The sequence below is a fragment of the Embiotoca jacksoni genome, unplaced genomic scaffold, assembly GCF_022577435.1.
Source record: "Embiotoca jacksoni isolate LCO1_2020_lvr unplaced genomic scaffold, fEmbJac1.0.p SCAF_8, whole genome shotgun sequence".
Taxonomy (NCBI): Eukaryota; Metazoa; Chordata; class Actinopteri; family Embiotocidae; genus Embiotoca; species Embiotoca jacksoni.
The window spans coordinates 13,185,941-13,200,846 of NW_027185436.1; the positions used below are offsets into that span (position 1 = coordinate 13,185,941).

The window sequence follows — 14,906 nt, forward strand, 5'->3', positions numbered from 1 at the left end:
TCAGCAACTTAAACTGATTCTACTCCGCACTTATTGTGTCCATTTGCAGTGAAACATAACACGAGTGAATATTATTGCATAATCTTTATCTGTGAAAGGATTATTTGGTGGGGCAGCCTTGAAGATGACTGACAAATTTCTATTTTGATTTTTTTTATGTTTGATGAATCTTTGAGCAAACTGAGCCTTCAAGCCTTCATCTGGACATTTTTCAATGATAATAAAAGCAAACATTTCTGTCTGGTTGTGAATTCATTTTTTGCTTTTATCCAATGTGGGGAAATATTTGGTGATTACTGTGAATAAGCTGGGATCTTAACCCACCATCACTTTAACCTCCTTTACCCACAGATGACTCACTTTGCCTGCTGATGGGTGTGTCCCAGACAAGTAATCACATTTCAGACAGTGAACTGAGGCACAATTAGATTGGCTCCTCAGAGCTTCTCTCTGACAACTGCTGTACATGTAGGATGAGAGCACCTCTGGGCTTGTGACTAAATTCTTTACATTTTCATTTGTCAGCCTCACTGAATGTCACATTTAGACAAAACTGTTTAACATAGTGAAATTAATAAATATAACCACTACCCTTTAAGATATAACATTCTTTGAATTTTGACCTTTTTACATGTGATAAACACAATTTCCAAACTGGCATATGACTGTTCATTTTTCTCCTCCATCCATCATAGTAGATATCGATCCATTAGAGTTGAGCCTTAAGTCTTTTTTTACCACTGACATTTGTATTGCTCTCAAGCGTCCAGATGGACTCACACTTCCCCACAATCTTGTTAGAGAAACCATTTTATGGGAAATGTCTGCGTTATTTGATTACAGTTCATTGCTCTCCTTCTGCTTCTCCTGACGGTTTCCTCCTGTTTCTTATCATTATGCTGAACACATCAGGTTGAAAGAGGGAAGGAAATGAATCCTAATATTTGGATTCTCCAAACATGGTGTGTGGTTTAATCTTTGTGATGATGCAGATTTAAAAGAGCAAAGGTGTTTCATTATGTTTTGTATTTAAGAAATAAAACGTATGTCTGAAACACAGTTTAATAAAGGACATTTATTGTTGGATTGAATGTCTGCAATACACGGGCATCATTTTCATGGTTTGCAAATCTCTTTCTCATAACGGTGTACTCGGATAATTTTCTGCTATGAAATACTTTGTTTTGTTTTCATACTGAGAAAATAATCACGTTCTCTAAGTGGTGTTAGTATATTCTGAAGTCAGGTCAGAGAGAAACAGGTTTCATTCCACTGGCGAACAGTTCAGGTCCATCAAGGTTTGATCTGTGAACAGAATTTGCTGTATAGACACATACATTAACAGAAATGGCTGTCTTTCAGAAAGATACCCGAGAGGGTTGTGGATCTTTCCCAGTTTATTCCAACTAACAGCAACGCAGCGCCCAGTTCATCGCTGAGCTGTTGCATAAACCTGAGAAACAGTTGCTGTTGTTAGCACAGTCACTTGGCCAGTGAGGACTGAGGCAACTCTAATGACATTACAGCGGCACGCCGTCTGACAGGTCCGAATGGTTTGAGCCGTAGATGTTGATGAAGTTGAGCTCTGTGGGAATGGGAACTGTGGGCTCCTGGATCACCTGTGGGAGACAAACATACCCCACTTAGAGAAGTTACTGAAAAAGACATCAACGTATCTAACAATACGCATTTAAACATAATAAAACAGGATAAGTTGGATGCAGAGTGGGGATTTTTGATACAACTTCACTTACTTCTACCGTGCGTAAACAGTTGAAAAGTCCCTGTTCTTTATATCACTATGTTTAAACAAGTTTGTATGCATTCTCAAAATAGATTGCATCATAGTAACTCTTCTTGATATAAAATCTTGAATGATCAGTATCTAAAAATGGCCCTGAACCCAGATGAATCCATTTGTGTTGAAAACGATGCTTTTTACTCACTTCATCAAACTTCCTCTCACTGTAGACTTCGTTCTTGTCAATAAATGTCAGCATGATCCAGTCACAGATAATGGTACACTGGGGAGATTAAATGAAAATACAGTTTGTGGTGCAAAGAGAGATAACTCATTTCGAAGCCTCAAGATAATAGGAATGAAGCCATTACTCACAATCCCAACTGAAGTCATAGCAGTCACTGTGCTGATGATGGTTGGAATGGGGCTAAATTTACCAGCCTGCATAATAATGACATGCATTAATGTAATGGCAGCCACCACAGTCAACAGGAAGAGAACAGTAGTGATGATTGAGAATCCACTTACTTGTCCGTGAACTATGATATCTAGACGGATGCCATAGGCCTTGATTAGTGTCCGTGATTCAACCCCATTAGTACTGTAATATTTGGCAAACCTGGATAATTATACAGAAATCAGGTGGTAAAGACATGAAGGTAAACTTATCCCAGGACAAAGTGAAGATCACAATAAAAAATACAGTCAGTGTTGTTGTTGTGCTGACCTGTAATAGTAACCAGAGTTAGATGTCGGATCCTTTCGGAGGTCAAGACGACGGAATGAATACGAAGGTTTGCAGTGTGAGGGATCCAGATCCAGGTTACAATCCCAGTTGATGAAAACCCCGATCACTCCTCCCTGAGCACAAGGATGAGAATATCCTAACCCCTTTAACCCTGGAGGTCGCTGTATATTGGCCAGGCCATATCTGTTATTAAAATGCAGTGGGTAGCTATTGTAAATTTTGTATTATTTAATTTTTTTCTCATTTTAGTTTGCCTGGCCAGGTTGATGAAAATTTGCCTTTTGGGCAGACTCTCATTTACGGTTCTTACATACTGCTGTATAGGCCTCATACTCACAGTCTGGCAGAGCTCACTGAAATTCTCCTTTGCTTGATGTGCGATGTAGCCCAGGCGGAAGTTTGGACAGTAGGGCTCTGTCTCCACATTATAATGACACTTACTAAGGTATTTCTGCATGCCGCGCTTGGTTGAAGCATCCTTAATATTACCCCTGCCAAAGACAAGAGCATGGTGTTCTTATCGGTATCTGCAATTCAAATGGCCAAAAGCATTGACTTCTGTGTGTGTGTGTGTGTGTGTGTGTGTGTGTGTGTGTGTGTGTGTGTGTGTGTGTGTGTGTGTGTGTGTGTGTGTGTGTGTGTGTGTGTGTGTTCTACCTCAGCACTTTAAATTTGGGGAAGTGGATAGAGTTCCTGATGAACACTGTGAAATCGATGGCTTCCACCATTGCTGGTTCTCTGTTGAAGACAATAAAAAATCCTTAAAGTGACCTGAGGTTTATCACATGGTTTACTTTAAATGTTCTGTTTATCTGGTTTGGCCACCGTTTTATCACATCTGTGACAAAGTAAATAATATCAAACATCTTTTATCCAGTGGTTGCACAGTAACACTGTTGCCTCACAGCACGAAGGCCTTTCTGTGTGGAGTTTGCATGTCCTCCCTGTTCCTCAGTGGGTTTTCTCTGAGTTTTGACTTCCTCCCACAGTCCTCTACTTTATTTTACTTGACTCTTTTTACATATATTTCTGTGTATATTTTAACTAGATTGATGACTATTTTTTATTTCCTATCAGGACTGAATGATGACATTTGACTGGCTCGTGCACAATTGACACCTTTTTTATTGGTAAAATGAAAGTATAATTTTGTTAATTTCCTTACAAGCTAAAACCTCAGCCACAGGTGAGGCTGTGGCTCATGTGGCATAGCGGGTGTCCCACTGATCAAAAGGTTGCTAGTTCAATCCCTTCAATCCTTCTGTCCACATACTGAAGTCTTTAGGCAAGACACTAATGACCAACTGTTTCCCGATAGCAGCACCTTGCATGGCAGCTTCGTCATCCTTGGTATGTAAATGGTGAATAAGAGGTAAGCACTGTAAAGCACTTGGTAAACCACATAGGTTAAAAGTTGGTATATAAGTACAGTCTATTTACCATTAATAGTGTTTGGTCATTGTATTCTAATTCATTTCATTCTGATGTCTATCTTTAGATGCCCCTCACAAGGATTTCCTTATTTTGTATTTGTTAGGCTATCTGATGGCCTTTTCCTTGTCTTCTTAGGCTTAGGCTAAGCATAGGTCTGCCATGTCCCTTGTATTGGATGTTACAAATAAATTGACCATTTTGTTGTATATTATGAATCCCCTGTCTTACCGTACTACAGCGTACTCCTCAATAGGACACCAGCTTTGGATCTCGCAGGTTTTGAAGGTATGGTTGTAGTACTGCACACATCTCCCGGTCCTTCTACCTGTGAAAAAACGAAGGAAAAACTGTGGCAAACACAAACCAACCAATCATGAAGGAAGATTATGTGAGAGGTAAAATAGTACCATGGCCATCAAAGTCAACCTCCCCTTGGACACAGTCTGAATGTGTTGTACAGTTGGCATTGGCAACGTTGACATACTAGAGGGAAATAAAGACAGATACTCAGTCATGGGAGGATAAAGGGGTCTGCATAACTGATGCACATACTCATGTTGCTATTACTGAGGAGACTTCAGTTGACCTCTCACCTCAGCGCAAGTGCCTTGCCTTTGATTGTACGTGAACTCTCGTCTCAGTATTGTACTTATCACATCACCGCCCTAACAACAGAAATGTCAAAATAATACTCAGTGCAGTTTACTCAAGCATGAAGAAATAATAATGATGGCAGAGTATCGGAGGTGAACGTTTCTCTAACCTGCAACAACATTCACCTTAAACTCACCTCTGAGGGTCGAGCGTACTCCACAGTGTCCAGGACGTCATCTCCATGCACTGCTGAGCCTTTCATGAGAGTGTAAACAGAACTCTCTGGACGGGTTTCAGTCTCTTGGTATGCTTTCTGACTTATAAAGACATACCTTAAGGAGGATAGAACAGACAGAGAGGTAATATAAAATTTTCTGCCATGATTTCATATTTTATTGGTGGTATCCTGGATGTGTTCGGCCCTCACTAAAGAGCTTAAACATTTTAGATAAGATCTCCACAAACTTTTACTGTAATCTATAAAAACCCTGCTCTCCTCAGATCAAATAACATGTCTGACAATAGAGGCTCAGTCACATTTCGTTCATTAGTTTTGTTTCCATCAATTATGTTGCTTATTTGTTTGCGGTTAATTGCATTTCCTCTCTACAAAACCACAATTTATAGGTTTGAGAATATAAAGCTGCAGTGCTTCCCCCCCCCCGCCCTCTAATGCTCGTTTTACACACAAAGACATGTGAATTGCAAACTACGATTTTTTTTTTTTTACTTGGCTGTAATTCCTTGAAGAATATATAAAGTAACACATCGTAGATCTGATTGCTAAATATCGACAAAAATCAGCAAGCCTTTGAATTTCATTCTTTTGGCATAGTGAACATACAAATGCACAAGCTTACCAGATAAAGTAGGTGATCACAAAGAACTGAACGCTCCTGTAAATGACTCCAAGAGTGCCATTTTTAACCACCATCACCTTAGGGGTCTCATAGTCCCAGAAACCATGAAAATAGTCCAGTATAAAGTCACGTAGCCCCATGATGACTTTATGAAATACTTCACACATATCGTGAGATGTCCTTGTGAAGTCAATTTTCTCTATGATACTTCCTTTAGCCTCTTTAAACCTCTTTATCTAGCTCTATAGATCTCTCATTATTTCTCTCTTTCTGCTCCTGCTCAGCTCAAGCCTGCATTTATCTCAAGCATCCCAGGCACCAGTGAGTGAGTGAAAAGACAATTGGGGGTGGGGTTTAGATGTGGGTTTTTTTGTCAGTTTATTTTGATAATTGTAAAATGGAATGGTGTTTATACAGGATCAAACTCAAATTGCTTACAGTAATGTTCATGAACATATTTTATAGGCATTTATAGCCTCTGTAGATTAGATAAAGTAGATAAATAGATAGCCTGTGTTTAGATAGATAGATAGATAGATAGATAGATAGATAGATAGATAGATAGATAGATAGATAGACAGATACTCACACACACACACACATATAGCTGTTAAATCTGTCAACTGTTCTCTCGCACACTCGCAGAGCAGACTACTGCATACAGATAGCAAGATAATCATGTCATTTACAGGGGGTTTCAGAATAGCCTACCTTTATAACCAGTTCAGTCTCATCTCTTAATAGTACCATCTAGTTTCAGATAGTTGCGGGCATCACATTTACATGTTTGCTCTTTAAAAGGGGACTCTGGAGGATCAAATCATCCAGGCCGACCCTTCTGCTGGAAGCTTTTGGAAATGCCAAGACTGTGAGGAATGACATTTTTCGTCTCACTTTGTGAGTGAGCCTGAGGGACTTTTTTTTGTAGCAGACATTTATTTACATTTTTCAGTGTGAGTTTCTACCACTAGAGGGCACCAAAGCATGAACTTTTTATATTGTAGGTTACACAGTGGCTTTTAAAACAAAGCTGCACAATATATAAATATATATATTATATTTATTTTTGAATGTATGTTGCCTTAATTGAATCGTAATAAAATCTTAAAAATCGACTCTTTGATTCTTTGTTATAATTTGGACTGGTATTTCGACTTCCTTTTATTTCTTAATATAAAATGGAAGCATCTTTACCAGTTTATAGAAAGATGTATAAAATGTGATTGAGTAAATCCAGGGAAGATTAGTTTTAAAAACAAACAACTAAAATGGGTAGGAATGAATGAGAAAAGTTCCAATCCTGCCATTCTCTGTAGTTTAGATCATGTTACTGTGATGGAATACCACCTTTTAATCACTAAATAATTTTGATGCAGGAAACCTTATTGTAACAGGGATAAGGATAGATCAAAGTTTCCAACCCTGTATATTTTTTTTAAATTGTGCTTTTCAAATCTCAAAGTTTAACCGAACCAAGCCAATGCAACCAAATGGAGTTTAGCCATCTAGCTATTCCATATCAAGAAGGACAAAAAAATAATAGCAATAATAATATGCAGACCCTCGCGTGCTGCACGTCGGGGAGCCAGCGGGACCGACCCACTTGACCCCCGACGTGCAGCGTGCAGGGCCCGCATATCACCGCTTACAATTTTAAGCGGATATTTTACAAGCAACCACAACACGATGATCTTTGTTTGTTTGCTTTCTTTTGTATACAGGCTGACTGACGGCCAGCCCCTGGGTCCTGATTTTTTTTTTTTTTTTTTTTGCTTGGACAGCCTCCTCTGCGCATGTCTATCGACACGTGCGTCGTCTGTGGTTGATGGTGGATAGAGTTGCGGACTCCTTGTTGACTGCATTAATTTGCAGCTAATTTAATTCCCAAAACTTCTGCGGAGGGTCACAAACGATTTTTAAATGGGAGGTCTTCAGAAGAAAAAGGTAAGAGTTGGCGTCCGGCTCATGTCCGGCTCAGGCACGTTTAACACCGATCGCAATCCGGCTAGATAGCTAACGGAGCTAGCTGTTTTTGTGTAACAAAAAAAAAAAAAAGCCTATTGGGTTCAGATAAGCATTTAAAGTCGAATTTCTAGTTCATCTAATTATTAATCTCTGTCGTGTTGTGTGTGCGAGTTTATTATAAGTGTCTGTCCTTGTTTTGTAGTTCGAGAGGGGCTCTGCCACCAACTACATCACCAGAAATAGAGCCCGCAAGAAGCTGATGCTGAGCCTCCCTGACTTCAGGTAAACTCGTGGTGATCGGGCCGACGGTGCACATGGTGCATGAGATTTGAAATCACGTTACATTCATGCATTTCGTTGCCGAGGTTGTATGCTACCAATGGTTATATCAGTTGCGATATATATATCCAAAATCTTTAAAAAGTTACATTCTTCAATTATAGAAGAAACCGTGTTAAAACGGTGTTGATTAAAATGCCTGGTCAGTTTGGTGGCTGTAGTGAAAAGTGGTTTGATTGATATTGCATTAAACTGGGAAGTATTTCTAATATTTTGTCCATTCCATTCACACGGAGGATAGACCCACCAGAAACGTCTATCAACGTGACACAATACATTTCAACAGTAACACCAGCTGAAGCCTCTAAAAGGGTGATACAATTAAACAGCACGTCACTAAAATGGTTGCAACAGTAACTGAAAACCTTCAAGAAGCAAGAATTTATGGTATTTGGGCCATGTCTAAGATTACTTTAATTTGCAATTAATCTGTCAACTAATGCAATACAGGATTTCTTGGTTTGTCAATCCAACAAGCCCAAACCTAAAACCATTTTTGGTTGAATATGACCAGTATAATATCAAAATTGTCGATGATTATTTTTCTGAAATTGATTTTCAGCAATGTATGGCATATATCATCTCATGAGATCGGTCTGGATCAAACTGAACCCTGGTCTGGGTTCTTTGCAGTGTGAAAATCATTTCTGAATGGTTTCGACTTTTGGACCAAAAACGCCCATAGAAAGCAACATCTTGCAAACAATCATTTCTTACATCTGTTTGATTCTCAGGCGACTGTGCATCCTTAAGGGCATCTATCCTCATGAACCAAAGCACAAGAAGAAGGTGAACAAGGGCTCCACAGCCCCGAGGACCTTCTACCTGATGAAAGACATCCGCTTTCTGCTGCATGAGCCAATCGTCGGCAAGTTCAGAGAGTACAAGGTATTTTGAATAACAACACCAATGTTGGAACATGCCTCAATATAACCAATTGACATGATTAATTAAGAAAATATTTTTGAATTGGATTTGCCTTCCTGCTGTCAGCAAGCTGTCCACTTCTTTGTGAAATTGAAGTCAAATTTTTTTTGTGTTCAAAAATTTTTTTTTTTTTTTTTTTTTTTTTTTTTTAATGTAAATTTTGGTTCCTGTTTTACAAATATCTTGTTCATGTGACTCTGCTGCTCCTGTAAAGGTGTAAAGTATGAACAAAATCTTATTGTCAATGTGTTTTATCTGAACAGATATTTGTACGTAAACTTAAGAAGGCTTATGGAAAAACAGAGTGGTCTGCAGTGGAAAGACTGAAAGAGAACAAGCCCACCTATAAATTGGACCACATCATCAAAGAAAGGTGAGACGGTTGTTCTCCATCCTGAACATAGGAGGGCATAGTTGAGCTTAACTTCTTCTCTTGCGTCGAGTCAAATTAGATAGTGGAAATGATGAGATAACTGCCAACTGTTAGAAATGCTCATTATATAAACAATAGCATGTCAATACCTTTACAGCTTTTAAAGTACCTTTTAATGCATTTGAATTTGTTTTGTGTTTTTTGCATTGCCTTACTGGTGCTCTTTTATGTGGCAGGTACCCCTCCTTCATTGATGCCCTGCGGGACATTGACGACGCCCTCTGCATGTGCTTCCTCTTCTCCACTTTTGCCCGAACAGGGAAATGCCACGTGCAGACAATCCAGCTGTGCAGACGCCTCACTGTGGAGTGGATGAACTATGTGATTGCATCTCGCGCTCTCCAAAAGGTGCAAGTTTACGCTGCACAGCACCCAAAAAAAGAGGATGGTCATGGGGTATTGATATAACTGTGTGAGAGTTAATTGACCTGTGTTCTGTAATGCACTAAACATGCATCTGTTCCTGATAGGTTTTCATCTCCATCAAGGGAATATATTATCAAGCCGAGGTGATGGGACAGCTCATCACATGGCTTTTGCCATATCAGTTCTCCCATGATGTAAGTGCATATTGTTGAAATGCTGTTAATAGGGAATAAGCAGTCACTGACTAAGCAGTTGTTACGTTTTCTATCGACTCTAACTAAACTAAAGTTTTTGCTCTTTTAGCACCCGACAGATGTTGACTACAGGGTCATGGCAACTTTCACAGAGTTTTACACCACTCTTCTGGGGTTTGTCAACTTCAGACTCTACCATTCCCTCAACTTGCTCTACCCACCAAAGGTATCTAACACAAGAGCATTTCTCTGTACAAAACATGGATTTATGACTTGACTGCTGGTCGTCTGTTCGCTATTAATGTCTTTTCTCCTTTTGCAGCTGGACAGTAAAGTAGAGTCCGAGTTGAAGGAGGAGAATGAGGATGACTATGCCATGAATTCAGAAAGCTACTTGGAGGTGAGTCTCTTTTAGAACAATTTAAAGGGCCTGTGATACCTTACTATTGCCTCAATTGGTGCATAGTCACAGACAGTTTTAGTTCTATTTAGTGTGTGTGTGTGTGTGTGTGTGTGTGTGTGTTTAATCCAAGACAGTATTTAAGGTACCACACATCCTTCTGGACATAAACAAATATAAACTTGTGTTGCTGGGAAACAAACCATTCTATTTCTTACATTGAATTGTTATTTTAATGTGATTATTTACAGTAATCATTTGTAAATAACATTTAACAGATTGTTGTTCTAATCTTGTCGCTTTTGGTTGTTCAGAAACTGTCAGCTCTGAGTGCCAGTCTGGCTCGGGTGGTTTCTACTGCAGAGGACGAGGAGGCTGAACTCGACCAATTTCCTGTTGAAGGGGTAAGAAACTCTTGTCTGTTTTAGTTATGCTCAGAATAAAACATTGCTGGTGTGAGAAATATCATCAAAACATGTCGACAAACAACAGTTGATGAACTAATTGGTCTTGAGGGACAGAGGTGGACGATTACATATGTTTGTCCGAGGGGTGAAAGCTTTTGAAGGTGTGAGACTGGGGATTTACAGCTTTAAATTTCGTTGCTATGGATAAGATGTTTCTCACTCTGGGAAGCTTGTTTGCCTTACTTGGTTAGGTTAGGTTAGGTTAGGTTAGGAAGTTACTTTATTAATTCCCGAGGGGAATTTTTTTTTTAAATCACTTAACACGCGTGAAGAAGGAAAAAACAACAACTCCAAGAGAGGAGAAAGAAAGAAAATTACTTAAAACAAAACACACTCGGGGGGGAGCTGCTGTAACAGGCTGCCGCTAGCGTGGCGCCATCTTTGAAGTTATCAACTACTGGCCCAGTTTTACCACAGAGTCTTTCTTGGAACCCAGAAATATTTGTATATCACGTGCCAGAGGAATTATGCTTCAGGTTGTCAATCTGTCCATCCCGCTCTCATGAATGTGATATCTCAGGAACACTTTGAGGGAATTTTTTCAGATTTGGCAGAACGGTTCACTTTGACTTTAAGAGGAACTGAATAGAATTTGGTGGCCAAAAATCAAAGATGGGCTGTAATCTCACAAAACACGTTTGTGGCTGTAACTCAAGAATTTATTTGCTAATTATGACAAAACATCCCACAAATGTCTAATAGGAATAAATGATGACATGACAGTATATGTCCACAAAGTTGAACATCATCTTTAGTGTGACATAATGTTCTGCAAAAAGGGTTTTGTTTCAACTGGAGACCTTAAGAAAAGACGGGGAGATTGTGATCACAATTTCACATTTGGTCAGATACTGAATTGGTGACAGTAATCTTGGGTGTCCAACTTGAAACTGTGCTGATTTAAAGACCTTCTATGCTGTCAGGTTGAAAATGTGAGAAGCATCCACATTTTAGAATTTGTAGGGTTTTTTTTAGCTGCAACATCCATATTTGAAGCATTGTCAGCTGTGTATCAGCTTTATTGGCCAAACATGTCTACACATAAGGATGCGTTCACTACATGTATTAAATTTGAACAGACATGGATGTAAACTGCAACTTGACTGATTGGCGGAGGCAGTGAACCACAAGGTGGAAATTCTAGTTTTCTATCATTATTATTGGTCTACCTTCATGTTACTGTTTTGTAAAATAGTATCAAAGTTGTAGTAATAATGTTTTGTTTTTAAAACCATTTAGACATAATCTAGACACCAAATAGTCCTCAGCTGTTGGTGGACTGGATTTTAGGATTTTTTTTTTTATCAAGCTTCACCTTCAGGTCAATCTACCTTCACTATTCCCTTTACTGACATCCTTTGTCAGGTACCCTAACCCACCAGCAAGCGAGAAATAACTACAAAATAACAACTCTCCAATAGTCCTTGGCACCTTTTTGTAAAGTGACATCTTTGAAGAAAGCTGAATTAACCTTGAATTTCATTTTAAATGCAGCTCAGCACTCATGGGATGGTATTTACAATGGCATTTTCCTTGAATACTCTTCTTTAGGAGGACATAGAAAAAATGGAGGCTCGAGAAAAGGAACAGATGCAGCAGGAAGCCCAGAAAAAGATTTTCGAGGGACTCAAGTTCTTCCTCAACAGAGAGGTCCCCAGAGAGTCACTGGCTTTTGTCATCAGGTGAGGAAGTGGTGCTGGAGAGAAACTTGCTGTAAAGTCACAGGACATGTAGAAATGAAGCAACCATCCATATATATCTCAAACTTGTTTTGTTTTTTTTTGTGTAATTTTGCTGCTTTCCAGGTGTTTTGGTGGCGAGGTGTCCTGGGACAAGTCAGTTTGCATTGGCAGCACATACGAGATGACAGATGAAACTATCACACATCAAATTGTTGACAGACCCAACATCGACAAACAGTATATCAACAGGTAAAGCAATGTTTTTATTTTCATAATTTAATTGTATTTTATTTTATTTTATTTTTTTAACACCAAGAACACTCAACTTGTTATCCAGCCAGTTAGATTTACAGTATAGTTGTGAATCTGAAATACAGGAAGTCTACTGATTGCGATCCTTGTACATTAACATGTCCTTCACAATGGCTCCTTTCACAGTTGTCTTTCCGCTCTCTTGCCTCAAAGCAACTCTGTTCTTCATCGTGTTTTGCAGATCTTACCACCTCCCTCAGTATATTTCATGAACAAACAGAAAAAATCTTTACCAAAAAGCAAGATTAGGTTTTCCTAATTTTATTGATGGGACCAGATAAACAAACAAGTCTTTACTGTCATAAAAGCTCATTTCCATATCCTTTACTTGTTTCAGGTACTACATCCAGCCCCAGTGGGTGTATGATTGTGTCAATGCCAAATTACTGTTGCCAGTGGAGGACTATTTCCTCGGCGTGACTCTGCCTCCTCACCTGTCTCCGTTTGTGGAGGAGAAGGACGGTGACTACGTGCCCCCAGACAAACTCAAGATCATGGCCTTACAGCGAGGAGAAAACCCTGGTGAGGATCTGGCATTTTACTGACATCTTAGGGTTCATACAGCATCTTTATGAAGTTGTATATTTTGATGGCGATAATAACGGTGATTAAGATTTAGATGTATTTAACAATGCCATCAAACCTTGATTGCACACATGATTGTTATTCAGCTAATTATGTGACTTCTACTAGCAGTTAGCGACACCCACCTGTAATAAATTGAATACATCTTTGTAAAAGGGCTGAATAGATGGGAAATCAATCAATTATGTTGTTTTATATTTTTGTTAATTTTAGATCATTTTAAAGAGATGTGATACTGAAGAATCTTTTCTGATTTAGAGCTCTCATTACTGAACCATCTGGCATGTTGTGAAATAATAAGACATCAAGTTTCAAATGGATCATTCATTTTTCTTCCATCATAGCTCACGCACAAGAGGATGACGACGAGGAGGAGGATGACGACGAGGAAGAAGAAGAGGAGGAGGATGACAATGGTGATGAACAGGAAGACGATGAGGAAGAAGCAGAAGAGAAGAACCTTAAGGAGATGGAAAAACAAAGATCTCAGGGCAAGGTAGGAAATTTCAGATCCCTTTTTTTTTTTCCTTGCCCTTTGTGTCGTCTACTGTTTTTGAAAACTTTTGGAACGTGTATTGACTTGTCTCTCTTCCTCGTAGTCTCTGCAAGTCAAAGTGACACCTGGAAAAGTGAAGGTAGAAAATCCAGCACGCTTGGAGCAAGAGGAGCAAGCAGAGGAGAAACGTCTGGCCATCATGATGATGAAGAAAAAGGAAAAGTACCTCTACGACAAGATCATGTTCGGAAAGAAAAGAAAAGTCCGAGAGGTGAGTTTCACTTTGTTGTTGCTCGCTGTTGTATGGATTATTATGTAGACAAGAGTGTTTGTTCAGCTAGGAGATATTGCTACATTTTTAACACCGGATTCTTTATTATCAATACCAGACATCATATCTCAATCAAGGAATGTTTGACAGGATTGTGTAGCTGCTGTGTAGAGAACACACAAGCCCAGTAATGACCCCTCAGTTCAATGACCTCAAAAATGCTTTTGTGACTGGTGTTGAGTATCTGTTCATTAAATCCACTCATTCTCTTCTTACAGGCTAACAAGCTCACTGAGAAGAGGAAAGCCTTCGATGACGCTGAAAAAGCAAAGAAGAAGGCCCGAAAATAACTTGTCTGCTGATGTCTTCTTCAGACTGACTTTATGTATCTAACTTCATGAAGTAGTGCATTACAGGACGACGTGTCATAAAACTTGTACATGCATTAGAGAGCTTCATGTGAGTTATATGCACCGTGATTTGGGTGCATTGAACGCTGCATAATTTCAAACTGAAATGCAGCATTTTTCATGTATGCTAATTATGTAATTATTGGTGTAAAAGTAACTGTTTGCCTTTATTTTCTTTATATGAACTCTGCAAACATCTTCCACTTCATGTTCAAATCTGTACTTGACAGTTTGTATTTTAAAGTAAAAACAGTGTATTAAACCTGTCATCTTGCAATGGTCAAACAGGCTGAGCTGGTGATGGTATTATTTATGCTTCGAGGAAGCCACTAGTCTCTTTATGGAGCTGGCCTCAGATATGCTGTAAACTTGGAAATAGTATTTGTACCACGAGGCCTAAAAGTTCACATCTGTGCATTGGGCAGAGTCTGCTGCTGTTGGTTGGAAGTCTTCACTGATTGGTCCACAGTTTAGCAGTGGGTGTTGATGACGAAGGAGCAGAAGCCCCTCTGCCCTCTGAGATGGTGCTGTGATCTTGCGGATCAAAGGCCAAGCTAGTCATGCCCCACACTGTTCAGTCTCCTCGCACGAGCTTGTGACACTCCCCGCCCCCTCTCCTTCCTCCCCTCGCACCCAGATATGCATTCCGCACATGCCCACCCAGTTCGGGTCTCAGCCTGGC

At 39.4% G+C, this 14,906-nt stretch overlaps 2 protein-coding genes across 2 annotated transcripts; one reads left to right on the forward strand and one right to left on the reverse strand.

Moving 5' to 3' along the window:
* Positions 1–1,493: 1,493 nt before the first annotated feature.
* p2rx2 (purinergic receptor P2X, ligand-gated ion channel, 2) lies at positions 1,494–5,544 on the reverse strand. Its single transcript, XM_069138606.1, has 12 exons — positions 5,378–5,544; positions 4,714–4,849; positions 4,517–4,588; positions 4,331–4,406; positions 4,152–4,248; positions 3,147–3,227; positions 2,827–2,980; positions 2,469–2,602; positions 2,270–2,360; positions 2,117–2,182; positions 1,947–2,024; positions 1,494–1,619 (listed from the first exon to the last, which is right to left on the reverse strand). The coding sequence occupies exons 1-12, from the start codon at positions 5,542–5,544 to the stop codon at positions 1,521–1,523; spliced, it is 1,251 nt and encodes a 416-aa protein (XP_068994707.1). The 3' UTR covers positions 1,494–1,520.
* Positions 5,545–7,185: 1,641 nt separating this feature from the next.
* pes (pescadillo) lies at positions 7,186–14,513 on the forward strand. Its single transcript, XM_069138835.1, has 15 exons — positions 7,186–7,321; positions 7,545–7,624; positions 8,416–8,569; positions 8,872–8,981; positions 9,218–9,389; positions 9,512–9,601; positions 9,711–9,827; positions 9,924–10,001; positions 10,316–10,405; positions 12,020–12,150; positions 12,274–12,399; positions 12,800–12,984; positions 13,392–13,543; positions 13,647–13,814; positions 14,093–14,513. Exons 1-15 carry the CDS (start codon positions 7,298–7,300, stop codon positions 14,162–14,164), a joined length of 1,749 nt encoding a protein of 582 aa, XP_068994936.1. The 5' UTR covers positions 7,186–7,297; the 3' UTR covers positions 14,165–14,513.
* The last annotated feature ends 393 nt before the right edge of the window (positions 14,514–14,906 follow it).

Coding starts and splice junctions, on each gene's coding strand:
- p2rx2 (XM_069138606.1), bottom strand. CDS start 5,544: ATGTGTGAAGTATTTCATAAAGTCATCATGGGGCTACGTGACTTTATA. Junction 4,249..4,330: donor GGTTGACTTTGATGGCCATG/GTACTATTTTAC, acceptor GTTTTTTCACAG/GTAGAAGGACCGGGAGATGT. Junction 2,025..2,116: donor CTATGACTTCAGTTGGGATT/GTGAGTAATGGC, acceptor TAATCTCCCCAG/TGTACCATTATCTGTGACTG.
- pes (XM_069138835.1), top strand. CDS start 7,298: ATGGGAGGTCTTCAGAAGAAAAAG. Junction 9,602..9,710: donor CATATCAGTTCTCCCATGAT/GTAAGTGCATAT, acceptor TTGCTCTTTTAG/CACCCGACAGATGTTGACTA. Junction 12,151..12,273: donor TCACTGGCTTTTGTCATCAG/GTGAGGAAGTGG, acceptor GCTGCTTTCCAG/GTGTTTTGGTGGCGAGGTGT.